This window comes from Acanthochromis polyacanthus, chromosome 24 (genome assembly GCF_021347895.1).
Source record: "Acanthochromis polyacanthus isolate Apoly-LR-REF ecotype Palm Island chromosome 24, KAUST_Apoly_ChrSc, whole genome shotgun sequence".
Lineage (NCBI taxonomy): Eukaryota > Metazoa > Chordata > Actinopteri > Pomacentridae > Acanthochromis > Acanthochromis polyacanthus.
In genome coordinates this window covers 4676154-4697759 of record NC_067136.1, presented here as the reverse complement: position 1 = coordinate 4697759, position 21606 = coordinate 4676154, and the positions used below count along the sequence as shown (strand labels likewise).

The window sequence follows — 21606 nt, the reverse complement described above, 5'->3', positions numbered from 1 at the left end:
GCTCCCCGTTAGCTCCCTGTTAGCTCCATGTTAGCTCCCAGTTAGCTCCCTGTTTAGCTTTCTGTTAGCTCCCCTTCTAGCTCTATGTTAGCTCCCTGTTAGCTCCATGTTAGCTCCCTGTTACCTCTATGCTAGCTTCATGTTAGCTCCCAGTTAGCTCCCTGTCTAGCTTTCTGTTAGCTCCCCTTTTGGCTCCCTGTTAGCTCTATGTTAGCTCCATGTTAGCTCCCAGTTAGCTCCCTGTTTAGCTTGCTGTTAGCTCCCCTTCGAGCTCCATGTTAGCTTCCTGTTAGCTCCCCGTTAGCTCCCTGTTAGCTGCATGTTAGCTCCCTGTTAGCTATGTGTTAGCTCCCAGCGCTAACATTAGCCTGTTTGTCCCTCAGGTCAGCCATGTTTGCAGGACGAGCCTCAGGAGCCGGAGCCGCCGTTGGACCGTCAGCGGCCGCAGGAAAATCCACCAAGTTCTCGGTGGAGGAGCTGTATGGATTCAACAAGAAGCCCAAAGTCAACAGAGGGAATTCTGGGAAAACCGAAAAAAATGACTCCAAGAAAGACGCCAAGGAGAAGGAGGAGTCGGCGCTGGCGTCCCAAATCCTAGAAGCAGCAAGGAGACTGATGGAGAGACGGAGACTGGAGATATACCTGAAGGAGTGTGATGTCACCATGGAGCACAGCAGCATGACCTACAGGTGAGATGGGGGGACGGGGGAGAGACACAGCGGACAGAGGAGAGACAGGTGAGATGGAGGGGGGGACGGGGGAGAGATGGGAGAGAGAGGTGAGACATGGTGTAATTTGTGTGTAGCTGCTGATACATGATGATGAACTAAATGCTGCAGTTACACCCAGAGGACACCAGAGGGAGCCACCACACTACTGCTGCTGATGCTGGTTATACTGGTTTCACACCTGCAGTTATACTGGTGGTACTGATTTTATTAGGTGTTATACTGGTAGTACTGGTTTTATTAGGTGTTATACTGGTAGTACTGGTTTTATTAGGTGTTATACTGGTAGTACTGGTTTTATTAGGTTGTATACTGGTAGTACTGGTTTTATTAGGTGGTATACTGGTAGTACTGGTTTTATTAGGTGTTATACTGGTAGTACTGGTTTTATTGGGTGTTATACTGGTAGTACTGGTTTTATTAGGTGTTATACTGGTAGTACTGGTTTTATTAGGTGTTATACTGGTGGTACTGGTTTTATTAGGTGGTATACTGGTAGTACTGGTTTTATTAGGTGGTATACTGGTAGTACTGGTTTTATTAGGTGTTATACTGGTAGTACTGGTTTTATTAGGTGTTATACTGGTAGTACTGGTTTTATTAGGTGTTATACTGGTGGTACTGGTTTTATTAGGTGGTATACTGGTAGTACTGGTTTTATTAGGTGGTATACTGGTAGTACTGGTTTTATTAGGTGTTATACTGGTAGTACTGGTTTTATTGGGTGGTATACTGGTAGTACTGGTTTTATTAGGTGTTATACTGGTGGTACTGGTTTTATTAGGTGTTATACTGGTGGTACTGGTTTTATTAGGTGGTATACTGGTAGTACTGGTTTTATTAGGTGGTATACTGGTAGTACTGGTTTTATTAGGTGGTATACTAGTGGTACTGGTTTTATTAGGTGTTATACTGGTGGTACTGGTTTTATTAGGTGGTATACTGGTAGTACTGGTTTTATTAGGTGGTATACTGGTAGTACTGGTTTTATTAGGTGGTATACTAGTGGTACTGGTTTTATTAGGTGTTATACTGGTGGTACTGGTTTTATTGGGTGTTAGTTATACTGGTGGTACTGGTTAAACTGGAGTACAGCTGGTCTACAGTGTGTTTCCTCGGCTGATTCTGATTGGCTCCTGAAACTACTGAGTCATGATTCTGATGTTGAAGCCTTTCTGCTCCAGTTGTTCCCCAGCTCAGTGTGTACTGAGTTTGTATTATGTGTGTTCTATGTGTGTACTGTGTGTACAGTGTGTACTATGTGTGTACAGAGTGTGTTCTATGTGTGTTCTGTGTGTACAGAGTGTGTACTGTGTGTGTTCTATGTGTGTAGTGTGTGTGTACAGAGAGTGTACTATGTGTATTCTATGCGTACTGTGTGTACTGTGTGTGTACTATGTGTGTACTGTGTGTATTGTGTGTACTGTGTGTGTACTGTGTGTATTGTGTGTACTGTGTGTGTACTATGTGTGTACTGTGTGTATTGTGTGTACTGTGTGTGTACTGTGTGTATTGTGTGTACTATGTGTGTACTGTGTGTATTCTATGTGTGTACTGTGTGTATTCTATGTGTGTACTGTGTGTCTGTGGATCTTTTTCCACAGCAGAGTGAAAGCTGAGTCAGCTTCATCTCCAGCTGCCACTCATACACACAAATAGAATATTAATACACACAAATGTAGTGCTGAAATACATAAACAAGGTACTAATACACATAAACACAGTATTAATACTTACAAAAGGTGTTAATTCCTCTAAACAAAGTACAAATACATCTTTACACATACCAGTACTCCTAAACATAAGTACACAGTACTAGTAAGTATAAACACATTATAAACGTGTAAATGCAGTACTATTACTTCTAAACAGCAGCACCCAGAACTGATACAGAATCAATATATCAATAAACTGATTGATGTCACAGAAACGGACTGATCAGAGTCAATGTTCAGACTTCAACTCTAGAAACAGAAGAACCAATAGAAACGCTAGAACAGGAGCTTCTAGAGGAGCTTCTGGAGGAGGTTCTTTAGATTCTAGAGGAGGTTCTTTAGATTCTAGAGGAGGTTCTAGAGGACGTTCTTTAGATTCTAGAGGAGGTTCTAGAGGAGGTTTTAGAGGAGGTGTTAAGGAGCTTCTAGAGGAGTTTCTATAGGTTCTAGAGTAGTTTGTAGAGGTTCTAGATGATCTTCTATAGGTTATGATGATCTTATAGGTTCCGATGATCTTTTATAGGTTCTAGTGGAGCTCCCTGAACCATGGATCAGCTCAGAGATCAGACAGTGATGAACAGCATCGTTGCAGTGACTGGAAGTCACATTAGTTACAAACCCTCAGCCTCAGGCATCTCACCGAGTCTCAGCTCACATCTAAACACTGCTGCTAACACTGTAGCTAATGCTGCTGCTAACACTGCCACTACTACTGCTGCTGCTGCTGCCGCCGCCGCCGCCGCCGCCGCCGCCGCCGCCGCCGCCGCCGCCGCCGCCGCCGCTGCCGCTGCCGCTGCCGCTGCTGCTGCTGCTGCTGCTCCTCCAACCACCCACTGACTGATGGACAGGAGCAGCAGAGTGGGGGAGGAACGGTTCTCTATAGGAACACAGAAAAAGCAACAGAAAAGTCCAGCCAGGTCACAATTATTCTACTCACATTTAACTTTAATTTCCTGTCTTATAAGAGTTCAGTGTGGCCTCCATCTGCAGCATCAGAGGATTCCTCCCAGACATTTACCAGCAGATCATGATCCACTGACTTCATCACTGCTGTTATTCCATCATTCCATGACATTAAACATCAAATAAAAGCTGACTGAATGCTGGAGGAGTTTTCTGTTGCTTTTCTTTATTAAAATATTTCAGAATGAAATCGGTTCATACTTTTTGGATAACCCTGGACACACACACACACACACACACACACACACACACACACACACACACACACACACACACACATTTATTTCAGGCGTATCCATGTATTATGCATTCCAGGTAGGCTATATATTCTTCAGGTGTATATATATATATATATTCCAGGTGAGATCAGTCCCTCTTCCTCCTCCGTCTCCTCTCATCTGACGGTAGAGGAGGAGGAGGAGCTCCGGTCTCCGGGCTGCAGACTGACCGCTCTCCGCCGTTAGTCCTCTTTCTCCGCCGCAGCAGCAGGACGTCCTCCACCGGGAGACTGGATAGGCTCGTCTCTGATTGGCTGATTGACCCTAACCTGACGTCCCGCTCATGACTTCTTTCCGCCGTCACCGTAGCGACTGGAGACCTCGGCGGCAGCGGCGGGCTGCTCGTCATGTTCTGACACTCTAGAGCCGCTCAGCTCGTTCCGCCGGTTAACGGGGCCGGTTAACGGGGCCGCCGGGATGCAGGTTTCCATCGCGTGCAACGTGGGAGGGGGAGGCGGCTCCAGCGAGCATCAGCTGAAGGAGCGGAGGGCGGCGGCAGCGGCCAGCACCGGGACCGCCTGTCAGTCAAAGGTCAGGGCAGAACCCACAGGTAGGCTGACCCTGCTGGGCCACGCCCACATGAAGGAGGCCCCGGGTCGTCATAGCAACATGAAGTACAGGTGAGAGAGTGAGAGTGACAGGAGGTCACATGACCCGACAGGTAGAGGAGGGGTCAGGTTACATGTTAGAGTTACTGTGTGTGTGTGTGTGTGTGTGTGTGTGTGTGTGTGTGTGTGTGTGTGTGTGTGTGTTGTAGAGGTTGAATGAGGACGTGCTAGTCATCGACTCTACCTGATCAGAGCCATTGATCAGGTATTGATCTTGTACTGGTGTGTGTGGGTCTGATCAGGTGACTGCTGAATATTGATGAGCTATTAAATATTGATGATCAGATATTGATAATCGCCTACAACACACTCGTTTATCAGATATTGGCGACCCAGTTTCAGAGTGTGACTCTGAAGTATTCACAATTCCATTCTGGACCTGGACGACTTGGACTTGCTGTGAACTCTGAGGACTTGGGTCAGAGTTACTTTCTGTTGTTTGGACTCCACTGACACCAACCTGAGACTTGGACTTGAAGATTCAGCAGAAATGACTTGAAAGTGGATACTAACATCAGTGACTTGGACTCGGCCACTGACATCAGTGACTAGGATTCTAACATGAACATGAACATGAACATGAAAGGCTAAGACACAAACATCTAAAACCTGGACTTGGACACTAACACTGATGACTTGGACACTAACACTGATGACTTGGACACTAACACTGATGACTTGGTTGGACTCGGCTTAGCGTGGATGTTACTGACTTGTAATCAGATCTGGACAAACATTGGACTGAGACTGTGATTTGCTGACCTGGACTTGGACCTGTACATGGATGACTCGGGGTGGATCGTGTTCTGGTGTACAGCAGTGAGTCGATGCATTCATGCTGCATCTCGAAGCTTTACCAACATGCAGCTCCGTGTGATGATACCTCCACCTCCGTGCTTCTGTCAGGACCATGTCTCCACTGTGGTGGTCCTGGTTGGTCCAACCATCTGAGACCAGCTCCTCTATCTGGTCTCTTCATGGACTCAGACTCAGTAACTGTGCAGTAATCTGATTACAGCTGTATTGATGGAAGGTTATTTTCAGAGTAGTGGTTTTATTTTAAACATTGGAGTGTCTGAAGTCTGGGAACATGAATCACCAGCTTCTGTATTTTTAGCATCCGTTTGACGTCTGAAGCTGCTTTTGTTGTTTTCTGTCGAAGCTGAGCTGATGTTGGAACATCTGCTGTTAATCAGCGCTGACCTCCACCAGACAATACTCTGATTACAGCTCTGATTGGACGCTCTGTAATCACACTCTGCTGAGGCTTAGTGGACATCTGGACCACATCTCCCATCATGCACAGCTGCTGCAGGTGTTGTTAGCGCCCGGTGCTAACAGTCGGTCTGAATCCATCACACATGTCGAGTATTGGTGTTTTTGGTCACAGCAACAATCAGAGCAAAGAAAACACGTTTTATAACAACATGTGCAACTACAGGAAGTCGACTGCTCATGATGTCCTGTACTAGCTAGCTAGTTAGCTAGCTAACTGTTTTATTTTCACAGAATATTCAAATCAAACTTCAAACTTTATTTATTTGTATAGCACTTTTCATGCAGAACAACACAAAGTGCTTCACAAGACTTAAAAACAGAGAAGACAATACATAAATGCAATTAAAAATAGAAATGAAATGAAAAAAATCAAAAAGAACAACAATCATGAAATAAAATCACCTACATTAACAGTTTTATCAGAGTTTAAAAGCTCAGACACCAGTTCACAAGATAAGGTCAGAAGCTAACTGGCTAATAGGTTGACTAGCTCAGAAACTAACAGGCTAACAAATTGACTAGCTCAGAAGCTAACTGGCTAACAGGTTGAGTAGCTTAGTAGCTAGCAGACTAATACATCAAATACTCAGAAACGAACAGACTAAGAAGCTACAAAGCGCTGAAGCTAACATGATGAGAAACTACTAAGCATGGAAGCTAACAGACTTAGAAGCTAACATATTGACGAGCAAAAAAATAGAAGCTAACTAAAACAGAAACTAACAAACTGAGAGGCTAACAAGGTAATCCGTGCTCAGAAGCTAACATGATGAGAACCTAAAAACTCAGAAGCTAACAGGCTAAGATGCTAAGATTTTGAGAAGCTAACAGATGCAGGAAATATCGAGCTCAGAAGCTAACCAGATAATTGCTTTAAAGGCTCAAAAGCTCTCAAGCTGAGATGCTAACATGGTGATAGGTATAGAAGCTAACAGGCATCGAGGTAACAATTTTAGACGCTAACAAACGCAAAAGCTAACAGGTTCAGAAGTTAACAAGCTTAGAACTTAACAAACTCACAAGCTAACAGCCTTATTGCTTTACAAGCTCCGAAGCTAACAGGAATATGAAGCTAACAGGCTAACAGGTTAGTAGGACTATGAAGCTAACAGGCTAACAGGAATATGAAGCTAACAGGCTAACAGGCTAACAGACTGGGAGCACATGGTTACGTTAAAATGACTACACTGATTGATTGATGAACTGATTAATTGATTTGTTTTCAGAAATCTGGGAAAATCTGGACTGAGAGTGTCCTGCCTGGGACTGGGTAAGACAGCAACACACCATAGTACACAAAAATACACAGAAATACACACACTAGTGCACAAAAATACACACAATACACACACTAGTACACAACAATACACAATAGTACAGAACAACACACACTAGTGCACAAAAATGAACACAATACACACACTAGTACACAACAACACCCAAAAATACACACAATACACACACTAGTACACAACAATGCACAATAACACTTTCTGTCTCTTTTTCAGGAACTTGGGTGACATTTGGCTCTCAGATATCTGATGAGGTAATGTGTGGGTGTGTGTCTTTGTGTTACTGTGTGTGTGTGTGTGTGTGTGTGTGTGTGTGTGTGTGTGTGTGTGTGTCTGTGTGTGTGCATTAACTGATCCTCGTCTCTGATTGGCTCTAGATGGCAGAGAGTGTGATGACGGTGGCCTATGACAGTGGAGTGAATCTGTTTGACACAGCAGAGGTGTACGCTTCAGGCAGGTACAGTACACCTGTCTGTAAATGGTTGTATTTATATAGCGCTTTTATCCAAAGCGCTTTACATAACGCATCACATTCACCCATTCACACACTGATTGTGGAAGCTGCCATGCAAAGCGCTAACCACGACCCATCAGGAGCAGTTAGGGGTTAGGTGTCTTGTTCAGGGACACCTCTACATGAGCACGATGGGCCGAGGATCGAACCGGAAACCCTCCAGTTACAAGACGGCCACTCTACCCACTGAGCCATGCCACCCCTATGTCTGTCTGTCTGTCTGTCTGTCTGTCTGTCTGTCTGTCTGTCTGTCTGTATGTCTGTCTCTCATGAGGAGTTACTGACATTTTATTCATATTCTGGTGTTTCATATTATTATTATTATTATTATTATTATTATTCTTCTTTATGATATTATTTATGTATAATTATTATATTGTGTATATTATTATTTTACTTTATTATTTATATTATTAGAGTATCATATTATTTATATGATCCTTTTTACAGTAGCCCCTTTGATGTTTTACCCTTTTCTTGCTTTCATAAATCAATCATGGTCAATAAAATTTTGCTTTTTTAACAAAAAAATTATTGGAAAAAACTCTTTAATGTCAAAGTGAAAACAGATTTCTATAAAGTAATGTTAATGAAAGAAAATTATATAAATAAAATAATTGTTTGCATAATTATTCACCCCCTTCAAGTCAGTATTTAGTAGATCACCTTTGGCTGCAATCACAGCAGTGAGTCTGTGTGGATAGGTCTCAATCAGTCTGCACATCTGCCCACTGCAATTTTGCTCCATTCTTTGCAAAACTGCTCAAGTTCTGTCAGGTTACGCGGGTATCGGGCATGAACAGCCCTTTGCAAGTCCAGCCACAAATTCTCTATAGGATTGAGGTCTGGGCTTTGACTCGGCCACTCCAGAACATTTACCTGGTTCTTTTTTAACCATTCCTGTGTAGCTTTTGCAGTATGTTTTGGATCATTGTCTTGCTGGAAAATAAATCTTCTCCCAAGACGTAGTTCTCTTGCAGACTGAAAAGATTGTCCCCCAGGATTTCAGTGTATCTTGCAGCATTCATTCTGCCCTCTATCTTTACAAGCCTTCCAGGTCCAGTTGCTGAGAAACATCCCCACAGCATGATGCTGCCACCACCATGCTTCACAGTGGGGATGGTGTGTTTTTGGTGATGTGCAGTGTTTGGTTTCCTCCAAACATGACGTCTTGTCTGATGGCCAAAAAGCTCAATTTTGGTCTCATCAGACCAAAGAATCTTCTTCCACTTGACCATGGAGTCTTCCACGTGCTTTTTGGCAAACTCTAGTCCAGATCTAATATGACTTTTCTTCAACAGTGTCTTTCTCATTGCCACTCTCCCATAAAGCTTTGAGCGGTGAAGAACCCGGGCAGCAGTTGCTACATGCACAGTCTCTCCCATCTCAGCAGCTGAAGCTTGTAACTCCTTCAGAGTAGTTGTAGGGTCTTGGTGGCTTCTCTCACTAGTCTCCTACTTGTAGGTCACTCAGTTTACGAGGGCGGCCTGATCTAGGCAGATTCACACAAGTGCCATATTCCTTCCATTTCTTGATAATTGATTTCACTGAACTCCGGGGGATGTTCAGTGCCTTGGAAATTTTTTTGTAACCATCCCCTGAATTGTACTTCTCAGTAACCCTTTCCCTGAGTTGCTTAGAGTGTTCTTCTGTCTTCATGGTGTAATGGTAGCCAGGAATACTGATCAACCACTCTCTGGACCCTTCAGACAGCTGTTTTACAACTCAATCACTTGAAACACACCCACACCACTCAGGTGATCTTCATTTCACTAATTGTGAGACTATTGGCAACAATCTGATGGACCTCTATTGAATTAGACCATTAAATTAAAAAGGGGGTGAATAATTATACAAACAATTATTTTCATTTATATAATTTTCTTTCATTAACATTACTTTATAGAAATCTGTTTTCACTTTGACATTAAAGAGTTTTTTCCAATAAATTTTTGTGTTAAGAGAACCAAATTTTATTGACCATGATTGATTTATGAAAGCAATAAAAGGGTAAAACATCAAAGGGGGTGAATACTTATGATAGGCACTGTGTATATAGTTTATCCCTGTATCCAATGATAACTCGACCAAGCAGAATAACATCTCATAGTGCTACAATTATTGACAACATCTTTACTAATGTTTTGGGAAACCTAACTATCAATGGACTGCTTATATCTGATATCTCTGACCATCTACCTGTTTTTACTCTATTTGACTGTGAACTTAAAAAGACAGGAAATTCCACAAAAATGCTTTACAAACGAAAAAAAAAACTGAGGAATCAATCAACGCCCTGAATATTAGTCTGTCTCTCCAGGATTGGAGTCCTGTGTACAATGAAGTGGACGTTGATAAGTCATATGATATATTTTTAGACATATTCATGTCATTGTGTGACAAACACCTCATGAAGAGTAAGAGCAATAAAAGCCCACGGCTCACAAAAGGAATAATTAATGAATGCAAGAAAAAAAAATCTTTATAAGTTGTTTATCAAGTCAAAAACTGTAGAATCAGAATTAAGGTATAAAAGATATAAAAATAAACTAACTGATATTATAAGAACTAGCAAAAAGTTATAGAAAACTGTTACATTAGCCTAGCCGTGCTAGACAACCCACGGCAACGAATTTAATTCTCTGCCAGGGTGGGTCTGGTTACCCTCCATAAGGCTCGAGGCTGGATTCTCCTAAAACTGGCCGGACCAATCACCATGAAGTGTAGAGTCAGAAGGCGGGCGTAACTAAGTGACGACAGAGGTGTGACGATTCTGACAGAAACAACCGGCGCACAATAAACAGTTATCTTTCGACTCGGCTTTGGCCACAGCCCTTAAAGATTTGAAGCTAAAATTCAACTTGAAAGATAAACAAAGGACGGCACTGAAGTGTTTCATTGAGAAGAAAGACGTATTTGGACTTATGCCGACGGGATATGGCAAATCCTTAATATACCAGTTGGCTCCGCTGGTTGGGAAGCTAATGGGACTTAGCCACAATCCGCCGGTGCTCTCGGAACTACGTCAGCCTATTCATTGCTCTGATTGGTTGTATACCTACCCAATTGCTGCAGAGGGATTTGAAAGACAACCTTTTAGCCCGCCTCCCTCCCTGTCGAGCTTCCCTAGACCCTTGTGCCGTCAGAAACATGGCTAGGCTACTGTTATATGAAAACAAAAACAACATTAAAACAACTTGGGATATGTTAAATAGTTTGATTAAAAATGGATGCTCAAAATCAATGTATCCAGAATATTTTATTGACCAAAATAATGAACATCATAATATAAATGAGATAGTAAATAGTTTTAACAATTATTTTGTGAACATTGGTCCACAGTTAGCTGCTGAAATTCCAAATCGTGTAGCTGATACAAGCATAAATCACAATCGATCATCACTTTTCCTCTCAGCCATAACTGAGCAGGAAGTGGTAAATGTTGTTCTCAAATTTAAAAGTAAGTCATCCAATGACTGTTATGATATTGATATGGCATTGGTCAAAAAAGTTATTTTGTATATTGGTAAACCTCTAACTTACATCTGCAACCTTGATGACCTTGAGAGCGCCATCTCTCTCAATTGTACAGAGTCCTTCAAAAAAATCCTGGATCCAGACGGTGATCCGGATCACCTCCAAAATCTAATCGATTGTTACTTTTGCTCTTCTGGACATTCTATAAAGATTTGGTGAAAATCCATCCATGACTTTTTGAGTTATGCTGTTAACAGACTGACAGACAGACAAACAGACAAACAGATGGCCTGGCGGAGGTCTGCGCTCTGCGAGTGCTTTTCTAGTTCCTGATGTTCTCTAATGATTCAACCTGTTGACTGATATTCTGACAGTGAGTCTGTGTTTCAGGGCTGAGACGACACTGGGAAACATCCTGAAGAAGAAGAGCTGGAGGTAAGCATGTGTTCTTGAACAATCTCTGCTTCTCGTCTCTGAGCTCTGACTGATGGAGATGTGTTTGTCCAGGAGGTCCAGCTACGTGGTCACCACCAAGATCTACTGGGGAGGACAGTGAGTGCTGCTCCACACGCTGACAGGTCCACTGATCATCTGGTGGTGAACTGTGATGTTCACATCATCACATCAGGATCTGCTGCTCCATATGCTGGGAAAACTGGAAGAAATAACAGAAAAATGGAATCCTCCAGATCAACTCTGAATTTGTTCTGAATGACCCACAATGATGTAGAACCACCAGAAACATGCCCTACGTTACCTTTTTGTTTACAACTGGACACTCACTAACATGAATGTTTGTTTGTTTGTTTACAGGGCGGAGACAGAGCGAGGGTTGTCACGGAAACACATCATCGAAGGTAAACAACCTTAAACTTTATGCTTTGAAACCCGACTTTCATTCATCCACCTTCTGTTTGTCCTGTCTTCCTACATTACCCACAATTCCGTGTGTCTACAGACACACAACAACCACAAAGAGACACAAAACAACCACAAACAGACACAAAACAACCACAGAGTCACAAAACAACCACAAAGAGACACAAAACAACCACAAACAGACACAAAACAACCACAGAGTCACAAAACAACCACAAAGAGACACAAAACAACCACAAACAGACACAAAACAACCACAAAGAGACACAAAACAACCACAAAGAGACACAAACAGCTGTCAGATGAAAATGTTTGTTCTTTTAGGAAGCAACTGCTTTAAAACTACAAAGATGCAGCACTGGAGTAGAAGTCCTGGATTTATAGTACTGTAGTATTAGTGCTGTAGTATTAGTATGGTAGTAGTAGTACTGTAGTGATAGTACTGTAGCAGTAGCATGGTAGTAGTAGTACTGTAGTAGTAGTATGGTAGTAGTAGTACTGTAGTAATAGTACTGTAGCAATAGCATGGTAGTAGTAGTACTCTAGTAATAGTACTGTAGCAGTAGTATGGTAGTAGTAGTGCTGTAGCAATAGCATGGTAGTAGTAGTACTCTAGTAATAGTACTGTAGCAGTAGTATGGCAGTAGTAGTACTGTAGTAATAGTACTGTAGCAATAGCATGGTAGTAGTAGTACTCTAGTAATAGTACTGTAGTAGTAGTATGGTAGTAGTAGTACTGTAGTAATAGTACTGTAGCAATAGCATGGTAGTAGTAGTGCTGTAGTAGTAGTACTGCAGCAGTAGTATGGTAGTAGTAGTACTGTAGTAATAGTACTGTAGCAATAGCATGGGAGTAGTAGTACTGTAGTAATAGTACTGTAGCAATCGCATGGTAGTAGTAGTACTGTAGTAATAGTACTGTAGCAGTAGTACTCTCCAGCAGTGGTTGGTGTGAAGTCAGACTAATTACCTTCAGAGTGGGTCAGTGTCCTCTGTGGACTGCTGGAGGTCAACCAGGCTTTAAGAGGCTCAGTCACACTACAGTGGATTACAGCTGCACACACACTCTGATACACACTCTGGTGCACACTCTAACACACTGATACACACTCTAACACACACTGTGAGCAGCATCAATCATGTTCTGCTGAGAGCCGCCAACAGCTCTGTTGACTTAAATCACTGAAACGCTAAATTTAACCCTCAAAGAAACTCTCTGATGCTGCAGCATCTCTGAGCTGCTGCTGGACAACATTAGAGACGACAACAACAACAACACAACCACAACCACAGCTGGTATCTACTGGAAACTATGGGATGGACATTTAACAAAAGATGTAAATGATGGAACTTTACAGGGCCACCAAGACTCTATGACTCCTCTGAAGGAGAAAGAGACTAGAGAGGGAAGCCACCAAGACTCTATGACTCCTCTGAAGGAGTTCCAGCTTCAGACTGTTCATCCACCAACTGTTGTCTGTTCTTCATCAGTCAAAGCTTTATGGAGGCAAAGAGAAAGATTCTGATGGAAAAAGCTCCAATTAAATGTGGACTAGAGTTCACCAGAAGACGTGTGGAGACTCTGAAGACACCTGGAAGAAGGTTCTTTGGTCTGAGGAGACCAGGATGGAGCTTTATGTCCATCAGACTAGATGATATGTTTGATGGACACCAAACACTGAACATAATCACAAACACACCATCCCCACTGAGAAGCATGGTGGAGGCAGCATCATGATGAAGCACGGTGGTGGCAGCATCATGATGAAGCATGGTGGAGGCAGCATCATGACATGAAGCATGGTGGAGGCAGCATCATGATGTGAAGCATGGTGGAGGCAGCATCATGATGTGAAGCACGGTGGTGGCAGCATCATGATGTGAAGCATGGTGGTGGCAGCATCATGATGAAGCACGGTGGTGGCAGCATCATGATGAAGCACGGTGGTGGCAGCACCATGATGAAGCATGGTGGAGGCAGCATCATGATGAAGCACGGTGGTGGCAGCATCATGATGAAGCATGGTGGAGGCAGCATCATGATGTGAAGCACGGTGGTGGCAGCATCATGATGTGAAGCATGGTGGAGGCAGCATCATGATGAAGCACGGTGGTGGCAGCATCATGATGTGAAGCATGGTGGTGGCAGCATCATGATGAAGCACGGTGGTGGCAGCATCATGATGAAGCATGGTGGAGGCAGCATCATGATGTGAAGCACGGTGGTGGCAGCATCATGATGAAGCATGGTGGAGGCAGCATCATGATGTGAAGCATGGTGGTGGCGATGTGAAGCACGGTGGTGGCAGCATCATGATGTGAAGCACGGTGGTGGCAGCGTCATGATGAAGCATGGTGGTGGCAGCATCATGATGAAGCATGGTGGAGGCAGCATCATGATGTGAAGCACGGTGGTGGCAGCATCATGATGTGAAGCATGGTGGAGGCAGCATCATGATGAAGCACGGTGGTGGCAGCATCATGATGAAGCATGGTGGAGGCAACATCATGATGAAGCATGGTGGAGGCAGCATCATGATGTGAAGCATGGTGGAGGCAGCATCATGATGAAGCATGGTGGAGGCAGCATCATGATGAAGCATGGTGGTGGCAGCATCATTGATGAAGAACATTGTTGGCAGCATCATGATGTGAAGCAAGGTGGTGGCAGCATCATGATGAAGCACATTGGTGGCAGCATCATGATGTGAAACATGGTGGTGGCAGCATCATGATGTGAAGCATGGTGGAGGCAGCATCATGATGTGAAGCACGGTGGTGGCAGCATCATGATGTGAAGCATGGTGGAGGCAGCATCATGATGAAGAACATTGTTGGCAGCATCATGATGTGAAGCAAGGTGGTGGCAGCATCATGATGTGAAGCATGGTGGAGGCAGCATCATGATGTGAAGCATGGTGGAGGCAGCATCATGATGTGAAGCATGGTGGTGGCAGCATCATGATGAAGAACATTGTTGGTAGCATCATGATGTGAAGCATGTGGAGGCAGCATCATGATGTGAAGCACGGTGGAGGCAGCATCATGATGTGAAGCATGGTGGAGGCAGCATCATGATGTGAAGCACGGTGGAGGCAGCATCATGATGTGAAGCACGGTGGAGGCAGCATCATGATGTGAAGCATGGTGGAGGCAGCATCATGATGTGAAGCATGTGGAGGCAGCATCATGATGTGAAGCACGGTGGTGGCAGCATCATGATGAAGCATGGTGGAGGCAGAATCATGATGAAGCATGGTGGAGGCAGAATCATGATGAAGAACATTGTTGGCAGCATCATGATGTGAAGCATGTGGAGGCAGCATCATGATGTGAAGCACGGTGGAGGCAGCATCATGATGTGAAGCATGGTGGAGGCAGCATCATAATGAAGCATGGTGGAGGCAGCATCATAATGAAGCATGGTGGAGGCAGCATCATGATGAGAAGCATGGTGGAGGCAGCATCATGATGTGAAGCATGGTGGAGGCAGCATCATGATGAGAAGCATGGTGGAGGCAGCATCATGATTTGAAGTATGGTGGAGGCAGCATCATGATTTGAAGTATGGTGGAGGCAGCATCATAAAGGAAACAGTCACAGATCCTCAGAGATGGTTTAAAGGCAACCAGGTGGAAGTTCTGGAAGAGTCCAGATCTCAATCTAGAACCAGAATCTGGACTTGGACAGTTGTGTTGATCAGGAACCCTGAGGAACCTGACAGTTTAACAGTTTATGAAGAAGAACGTTCAGACTGATGGAGACCAACAGGAGGTTCTTCTACTGGATCCTGACTTGAAGGTATCAGACTGACGCTGGTCCCACAGAGATGTGACTTCTGATGCTTTATCAGATCATCTGCTGGAACTTCTAACAGAATACTGAGTAGAGGATCTAATCATCGGTCCATAGAGACCTACTTGTATTCTCAGACCAGAGGAACCAGCACTAACCATCAGTGTTTCCAGAGAGTATCCAGATTCCACTGATGGAACCTCCTCCATGTCCAGCTCCAGTAATGCCCTCAGAGTCCTCCTAATCTTCAGCTCCTGGAGTGTTTGTCCTTCAGGAGGTCAGAAGATAATTCCTGCTGTCAGCGCTCCGTAGAACAGCAGCATCAGCAACCCACAACCTCAGACCCTCCGTCACACAGACCAACAACACAACACTATATTTAGATGGAACATGACAGACAGCGTCCTGCAGGAGACACACTGAGAAGAGGACATGTTCAGATTGTTGGGGTGTCTTTGTGGTTGTTTTGTGTCACTCTGTGGTTGTTTTCTGTCTCTTTGTGTCCATTTTGTGTCTCTTTGTGGTGTTTTTGCATCTCTTTGTTGTTATTCTTGTTTCCTTGTGGTTATTTTTGTCTCTCTGATCTTGTATGGAGGTTGTTTTTGTCTGTCTCTGCTCTCCTGTCATGTTTTTCTTCAGCCTGAGGACTTGTGTGTCTGTATTTTTTGCTAACGGTAGAATCGGCTGACGAACACAGAGCTGGTAGTTTCTAGCAGAGGACACTGAGGGACTGGTAGAACACAGCTGACCTGTACGGAGGCCCCTGAGGGCCAAACTAACCTCACATGATGACTGACAGCTGCAGTTTGTCCTTGGAGCTGAAAATAAACCTGTTTCTGTAATAGTTGATTAAATTATGCTGGTATGACCATCTGTGTGTGTGTGTGTGTGTGTGTGTGTTGTAGGTCTGCGTGGATCTCTGTCCAGGTTACAGCTGGACTATGTGGACATCGTTTTCGCCAACAGGAGTGACATCAACGCGCCGATGGAAGGTCAGAAACTCAGAGTCATAGTACCACTAATGAGGAGGTCTAGAAGGAGTCACAGTACCACTAATCAGAAGGTCTAGATGGAGTCATAGTACCGCTAATCAGGAGGTCTAGAAGGAGTCATAGTTCCACTAATCAGGAGGTCCAGAAGGAGTCATAGTTCCACTAATCAGGAGGTCTACAAGGAGTCATAGTTCCACTAATCAGGAGGTCTAGGAGTCACAGTACCGCTAATCAGGAGGTCTAGAAGGAGTCATAGTTCCACTAATCAGAAGGTCTAGAAGGAGTCATAGTATCACTAATCAGGAGGTCTAGAAGGAGTCATAGTTCCACTAATCAGGAGGTCTAGGAGTCACAGTACCGCTAATCAGGAGGTCTAGAAGGAGTCATAGTTCCACTAATCAGGAGGTCTAGAAGGAGTCATAGTACCACTAATCAGGAGGTATAGAAGGAGTCATAGTTCCACTAATCTGAGCTTCCAGATGAAAGTTTGCTGAAGAACATGAGAATCCTGATGGATGTTCAGCGCTGTAGATGAGAACATAATGTGTTCAGGTGTCTTCAGGTATGTTCTGATCTAAACCCGTTCTGGTTCCAGAGATCGTCCGTGCGATGACCTTTGTGATCGATCAGGGGATGGCCATGTACTGGGGAACATCCCGCTGGAACGCCGTGGAGATCATGGTAACAGAACCATCAATGATCAAACTGTCCTGAGCTGCAGCAGAATGTTCATGCCACCTCTTTGTCACCTGTTTTTCACCTGTGTGTCTCACCTGTCAGGAGGCGTACTCGATCGCCCGTCAGTTCAACCTGGTCCCTCCAGTGTGTGAGCAGGCTGAGTATCATTACTTCCAGAGAGACAAAGTAGAGCTGCACCTGCCGGAACTCTACCACAAGATAGGTACTAAAACACACCTGTACTCACCTGTACACACCTGTAAATACCTGTATATACCATGCAGGTGCTGTTCGGTTGTGCTGTGGTTGTTTTATGGTTGTCTGATGGGTTTAGCAGCTGTTAGCATGTTTAGCATGTCCAGTGACAGCAGTGTGGTCCAACATGAGGTCTGTGTTCCCTCAGGGGTTGGAGCCATGACCTGGTCTCCATTAGCCTGTGGTCTGCTGACGGGGAAATACAACGAGGGCGTCCCCGAGAGCTCCAGGGCTGCCATGAAGGTACACAATCACATTGGGAAGTACGCACAGATATATGGTAGTACACTAAAATACACAAAGATATACCAAAATGCACAGAAGTGCACCAGAATACACCCAAAACACCCAGCAATGCACTAAAATACACAATAATACACACTAATATACACAGAAAAATATACAATAATACATTCAAAATTTACAGTAGTATATAAAAATACACACAAATACAAAGAAATACACACAATAATAAAAAAATATAAACACACAGAAATATGCAAAAACACATCTGTTGTGTATCTATTGTGTATCTATTGTGTTTCTATTGTTTATCTATTGTGTCTCCAGGGCTATGCCTGGCTAAAGGAGCGTCTCTACAGTGATGAAGGAAAGAAGCAGCTGACTAAGATCAAAGAGCTCCACCTGCTGGCTGATAGACTGAACTGCACCGCTGCTCAGCTGGCTATAGGTAACCATGGCAACCACAGTACACAGAGTAGACACAGTACAAGTAAACAGAGTATTCTAAAGTGATTCACATTTCGTCTGCAGTGACGAAGTTTTTCCAGTTTATCAACCTGTTAGAACGTAGAACTATTCTTCATGGAGAACCAGGAGAAGTTTGAGGAAGTTCTCCAGGAACATGAACCAGTAGAACATTAACGGCTGATTTCCTGTCTGCAGCCTGGTGTCTTCGAAGCGAAGGAGTCAGCTCGGTTCTGCTGGGAGTCTCCAACACAGAACAGCTGCTGGAGAACCTCGGTTCTATCAGGGTAACAACACAGAACCTCACACCACGACCACAAAGACTCTTTAAGTGACCAGTTACTCCACTGACAGATTAATCTAAACTTTAGCAGGTTCTAGAAGTGTCTTAGGACGTTCTAGATTTATTTGAGGATGTTCAGAAGTTGTTTTTTTTAGAACATTTTGGAGTTTTTAAAGGAGGTTCTGGAGTTATTTTATGAGGTTCGAGAGACATGTTATGAGGTTCTAGAGTTATTTCAGGAGGTTCTAGAGGAGTTTTAGGAGGTTCTGGAGTTCTTTTAGGAGGTTCTAATGTTATTTTGGAAGGTTCTAGAGTTATTTTAGGAGGTTCTAGAGTTATGTCCGGAAGTTCTAAAGTTATTTTAAGAGGTTCTAGAGTTATTTCAGGAGGTTCTACAGTTATTTCAGGAGGTTCTAGTGTTATTTCAGAAGGTTCTAGAGTTATTTTGGGAGGTTCAAGAGTTAGTTCAGAAAGTTCAAGAGTTATTTCAGGAGGTTCTAGAGTTAGTTCAGAAAGTTCTGGAGTTATGCCCGGAGGTTCTAGAGTTATTTCAAGAGGTTCTGGAGTTATTTCAGGAGGTTCTAGAGTTATTTCAAGAGGTTCTGGAGTTATTTCAGGAGGTTCTAGAGTTATGACATCATCTCCTGTCTCTCAGGTTCTGTCTCAGTTGACTCCGCCCCTCATCACAGAGATGGACACGTTGCTCGGCAACAAACCAAGAAGCGCCAAGAAGGAGCCAAGAAGCTGAAGAGGAGAAAAACTTTATTTAAAACGTCACGACGACGAGGGACATTGGAAGGGTGTCGTCATGGAGATGGGAACAGAAACTGTAGATACTCAGAAACATATCCAAAATATTTATTCTTGTATTAACCTGAAGAATCACACAGAACCTCACGTTACTATCGGCAACGGCCATTCATCGTCAGTCAGTGACAGCAAATTAATCAATAATGAATCAGTGACAGCAGAATAATCAATAATCAGTGACAGCAGAATAATCAATAATCAGTGACAGCAGATTAATCGATAATGAATCAACAGCAGTCTGTATTAAACTGATCAATATTAATTGTTATTGAAGGTTTGATGTATGGAAGACTATTGGTGCCAATAAAACAGATTTAGGCAGCAGAGGATTTAAATTCAATTAAATTGAGTTAATTATTTAAACTTAATTGATTTAATTATTTTAATTTCATTTTTTTGTGATGTTGCAAAGTGTTTCCTGAAAGTTTGTCTAAAGTGAGAAAACATGAACGTTCTAAAACAAGAAGCCTCTTCAGTAAATTTACAATTCAAGTTTAATTATTTTAGTTAAATTCCTAAATTTGTTCAGATTTTAGATTTCAGAATATCTGTAAATTTAACAACATCAAGTGTTTTGTTGTTGTGTGACATTTAGTTTCAGAACTCAGGATAAAAAATGAAAGTATTTCTTATCTTGTTTTTGGCACCAACAGCCTTCCGTACATCTGCCGTCACACTGCTTGTATTTCACAATAAAAGCCTGATGTTGTCCAGATGACTGTTAAAACTAATGGCTATGAGAAGAATATGGCCAACTGTGATGTCATCACGGTAACCGGTGTTGCAACGGTAACAGGGCTCCGACTCCTGTGTCCTCTGCTGAATGTATTAACGAGAACATTCACTGCAAAATATGAAAACCTGGGTGAAGACCAACCTGAGGGCTGAGGACTAACCTGAGGGTATGGGGCCTAACCTGAGGGGTGAGGACCAATCTGAGGGTAAGGGACCAATCTGAGGGTATGGAACCAACCTGAGGGTAGGGGACTAACCTGAGGGTAGGGGACCAACCTGAGGGTATGGGGACTAACCTGAGGGTAGGAGACCAACCTGAGGGTAGGGGACCAACCTGAGGGTAGGGCACAAACCTGAGGGTAGGGGACCAACCTGAGGGTAGGGGACCAACCTGAGGTTAAGGGACCAACCTGAGGGTAGGGCACAAACCTGAGGGTAGGGGACCAACCTGAGGGTAGGGGACCAACCTGAGGGTAGGGCACAAACCTGAGGGTAGGGGACCAACCTGAGGGTAGGGGACCAACCTGAGGGTAGGGGACCAACCTGAGGGTATGGGGCCTAACCTGAGGGTAGGGGACCAACCTGAGGGTAGGGGACCAACCTGAGGGTAGGGGACAAACCTGAGGGTAGGGGACCAACCTGAGGGTAGGGGACCAACCTGAGGGTATGGGGCCTAACCTGAGGGTAGGGGACAAACCTGAGGGTAGGGGACTAACCTGAGGGTAGGGGACCAACCTGAGGGTAGGGGACCAACCTGAGGGTATGGGGCCTAACCTGAGGGTAGGGGACCAACCTGAGGGTAGGGGACCAACCTGAGGGTAGGGGACCAACCTGAGGGTAGGGGACCAACCTGAAGGTAGGGGACTAACCTGAGGGTAGGGGACAAACCTGAGGGTAGGGGACCAACCTGAGGGTAGGGGACCAACCTGAGGGTATGGGGCCTAACCTGAGGGTAGGGGACAAACCTGAGGGTAGGGGACTAACCTAAGGGTAGGGGACCAACCTGAGGGTAGGGGACTAACCTAAGGGGCGGGAACCTCTCAGGGTTGCCATGACGACAAACATCAAACACATGAGGCGTTTATTGATCCACAGATGGATGTAAAAAACCACAAACAGCAATAAAGTACTGAAGGTGGATGAAGAGTTCAGGTGTAAAATAAAACACACCTGGACTGATGGTTGCTGGTTACTACGGCAACGCTTCTGTAACTATGTGTTCCTGTAAACATTAAGATGTTTAAATATAGTTTATAGTAAAATAAAAAGCTTCAATCCTTTAATCCAAATTTCTTCACTAAACAGTTTAAAACCAAACCGATCATAAATTAATAATCAATCATTTCATCACTGATCAATAATTCTCCTCTCCTTCAGGTAAAACTGATGAAAACATGAAGCATTTGCAGATCTCTAAAGTTTTATGTGGATGTTTGAAGAAGCGATCACATTGATTGATCGGCTGATTGTGTTTGTGATCGTTGAAAAATAAAAGCTGCAATAATCAATATTAAGTTAATCAATAGGATATTATAGGGAATATCAGTGAGAATAAAAACATGTACTGAAATAATTCAATAAAGATGAAATATTCTGTGAGCTGTTTCCACTGTTTCCT

At 43.7% G+C, this 21606-nt stretch overlaps 1 protein-coding gene and 1 long non-coding RNA gene across 15 annotated transcripts; both read left to right on the top strand.

The window, feature by feature from the left end:
* Nucleotides 1–213: 213 nt before the first annotated feature.
* LOC110947340 (voltage-gated potassium channel subunit beta-3-like) lies at nucleotides 214–21587 on the top strand. 3 transcript variants are annotated; one of them, XM_051944393.1, is made up of 14 exons: nucleotides 214–689; nucleotides 6797–6840; nucleotides 7079–7116; nucleotides 7240–7319; nucleotides 11244–11288; nucleotides 11361–11405; nucleotides 11667–11710; nucleotides 16433–16519; nucleotides 17115–17200; nucleotides 17300–17420; nucleotides 17601–17695; nucleotides 18023–18143; nucleotides 18359–18447; nucleotides 19099–21587. In XM_051944393.1, exons 1-14 carry the CDS (start codon nucleotides 391–393, stop codon nucleotides 19189–19191), a joined length of 1287 nt encoding a protein of 428 aa, XP_051800353.1. In that variant the 5' UTR covers nucleotides 214–390; the 3' UTR covers nucleotides 19192–21587. The 3 variants fall into 3 exon arrangements, with proteins under 3 accessions (XP_051800353.1, XP_051800351.1, XP_051800352.1); XM_051944391.1 differs by lacking the exon at nucleotides 214–689 and adding an exon at nucleotides 3768–4304; XM_051944392.1 differs by lacking the exon at nucleotides 214–689 and adding an exon at nucleotides 5842–6051 and having other exon boundaries at nucleotides 6116–6840.
* Nucleotides 703–3165, top strand: LOC127532566 (uncharacterized). Of its 12 annotated transcripts, XR_007940042.1 has the most exons (7): nucleotides 703–942; nucleotides 1033–1092; nucleotides 1183–1272; nucleotides 1333–1422; nucleotides 1483–1602; nucleotides 1633–1722; nucleotides 1753–3165. It is a non-coding gene; the product is annotated as an uncharacterized LOC127532566 (long non-coding RNA). The 12 variants fall into 12 exon arrangements; XR_007940046.1 differs by lacking the exon at nucleotides 1033–1092 and having other exon boundaries at nucleotides 1213–1272; nucleotides 1483–1572; nucleotides 1633–1662; XR_007940048.1 differs by lacking the exon at nucleotides 1033–1092 and having other exon boundaries at nucleotides 1213–1272; nucleotides 1483–1572.
* Nucleotides 21588–21606: the final 19 nt, after the last annotated feature.

What these genes read in the sequence shown, in the direction of transcription:
- LOC110947340 (XM_051944393.1), top strand. Translation starts at nt 391, where the DNA reads ATGTTTGCAGGACGAGCCTCAGGAGCCGGAGCCGCCGTTGGACCGTCA. An exon ending in ACGGAAACACATCATCGAAG is followed by an intron (nt 11,711 to 16,432) that starts GTAAACAACCTT and finishes TGTGTGTTGTAG; the next exon opens with GTCTGCGTGGATCTCTGTCC. An exon ending in AGAACCTCGGTTCTATCAGG is followed by an intron (nt 18,448 to 19,098) that starts GTAACAACACAG and finishes CCTGTCTCTCAG; the next exon opens with GTTCTGTCTCAGTTGACTCC.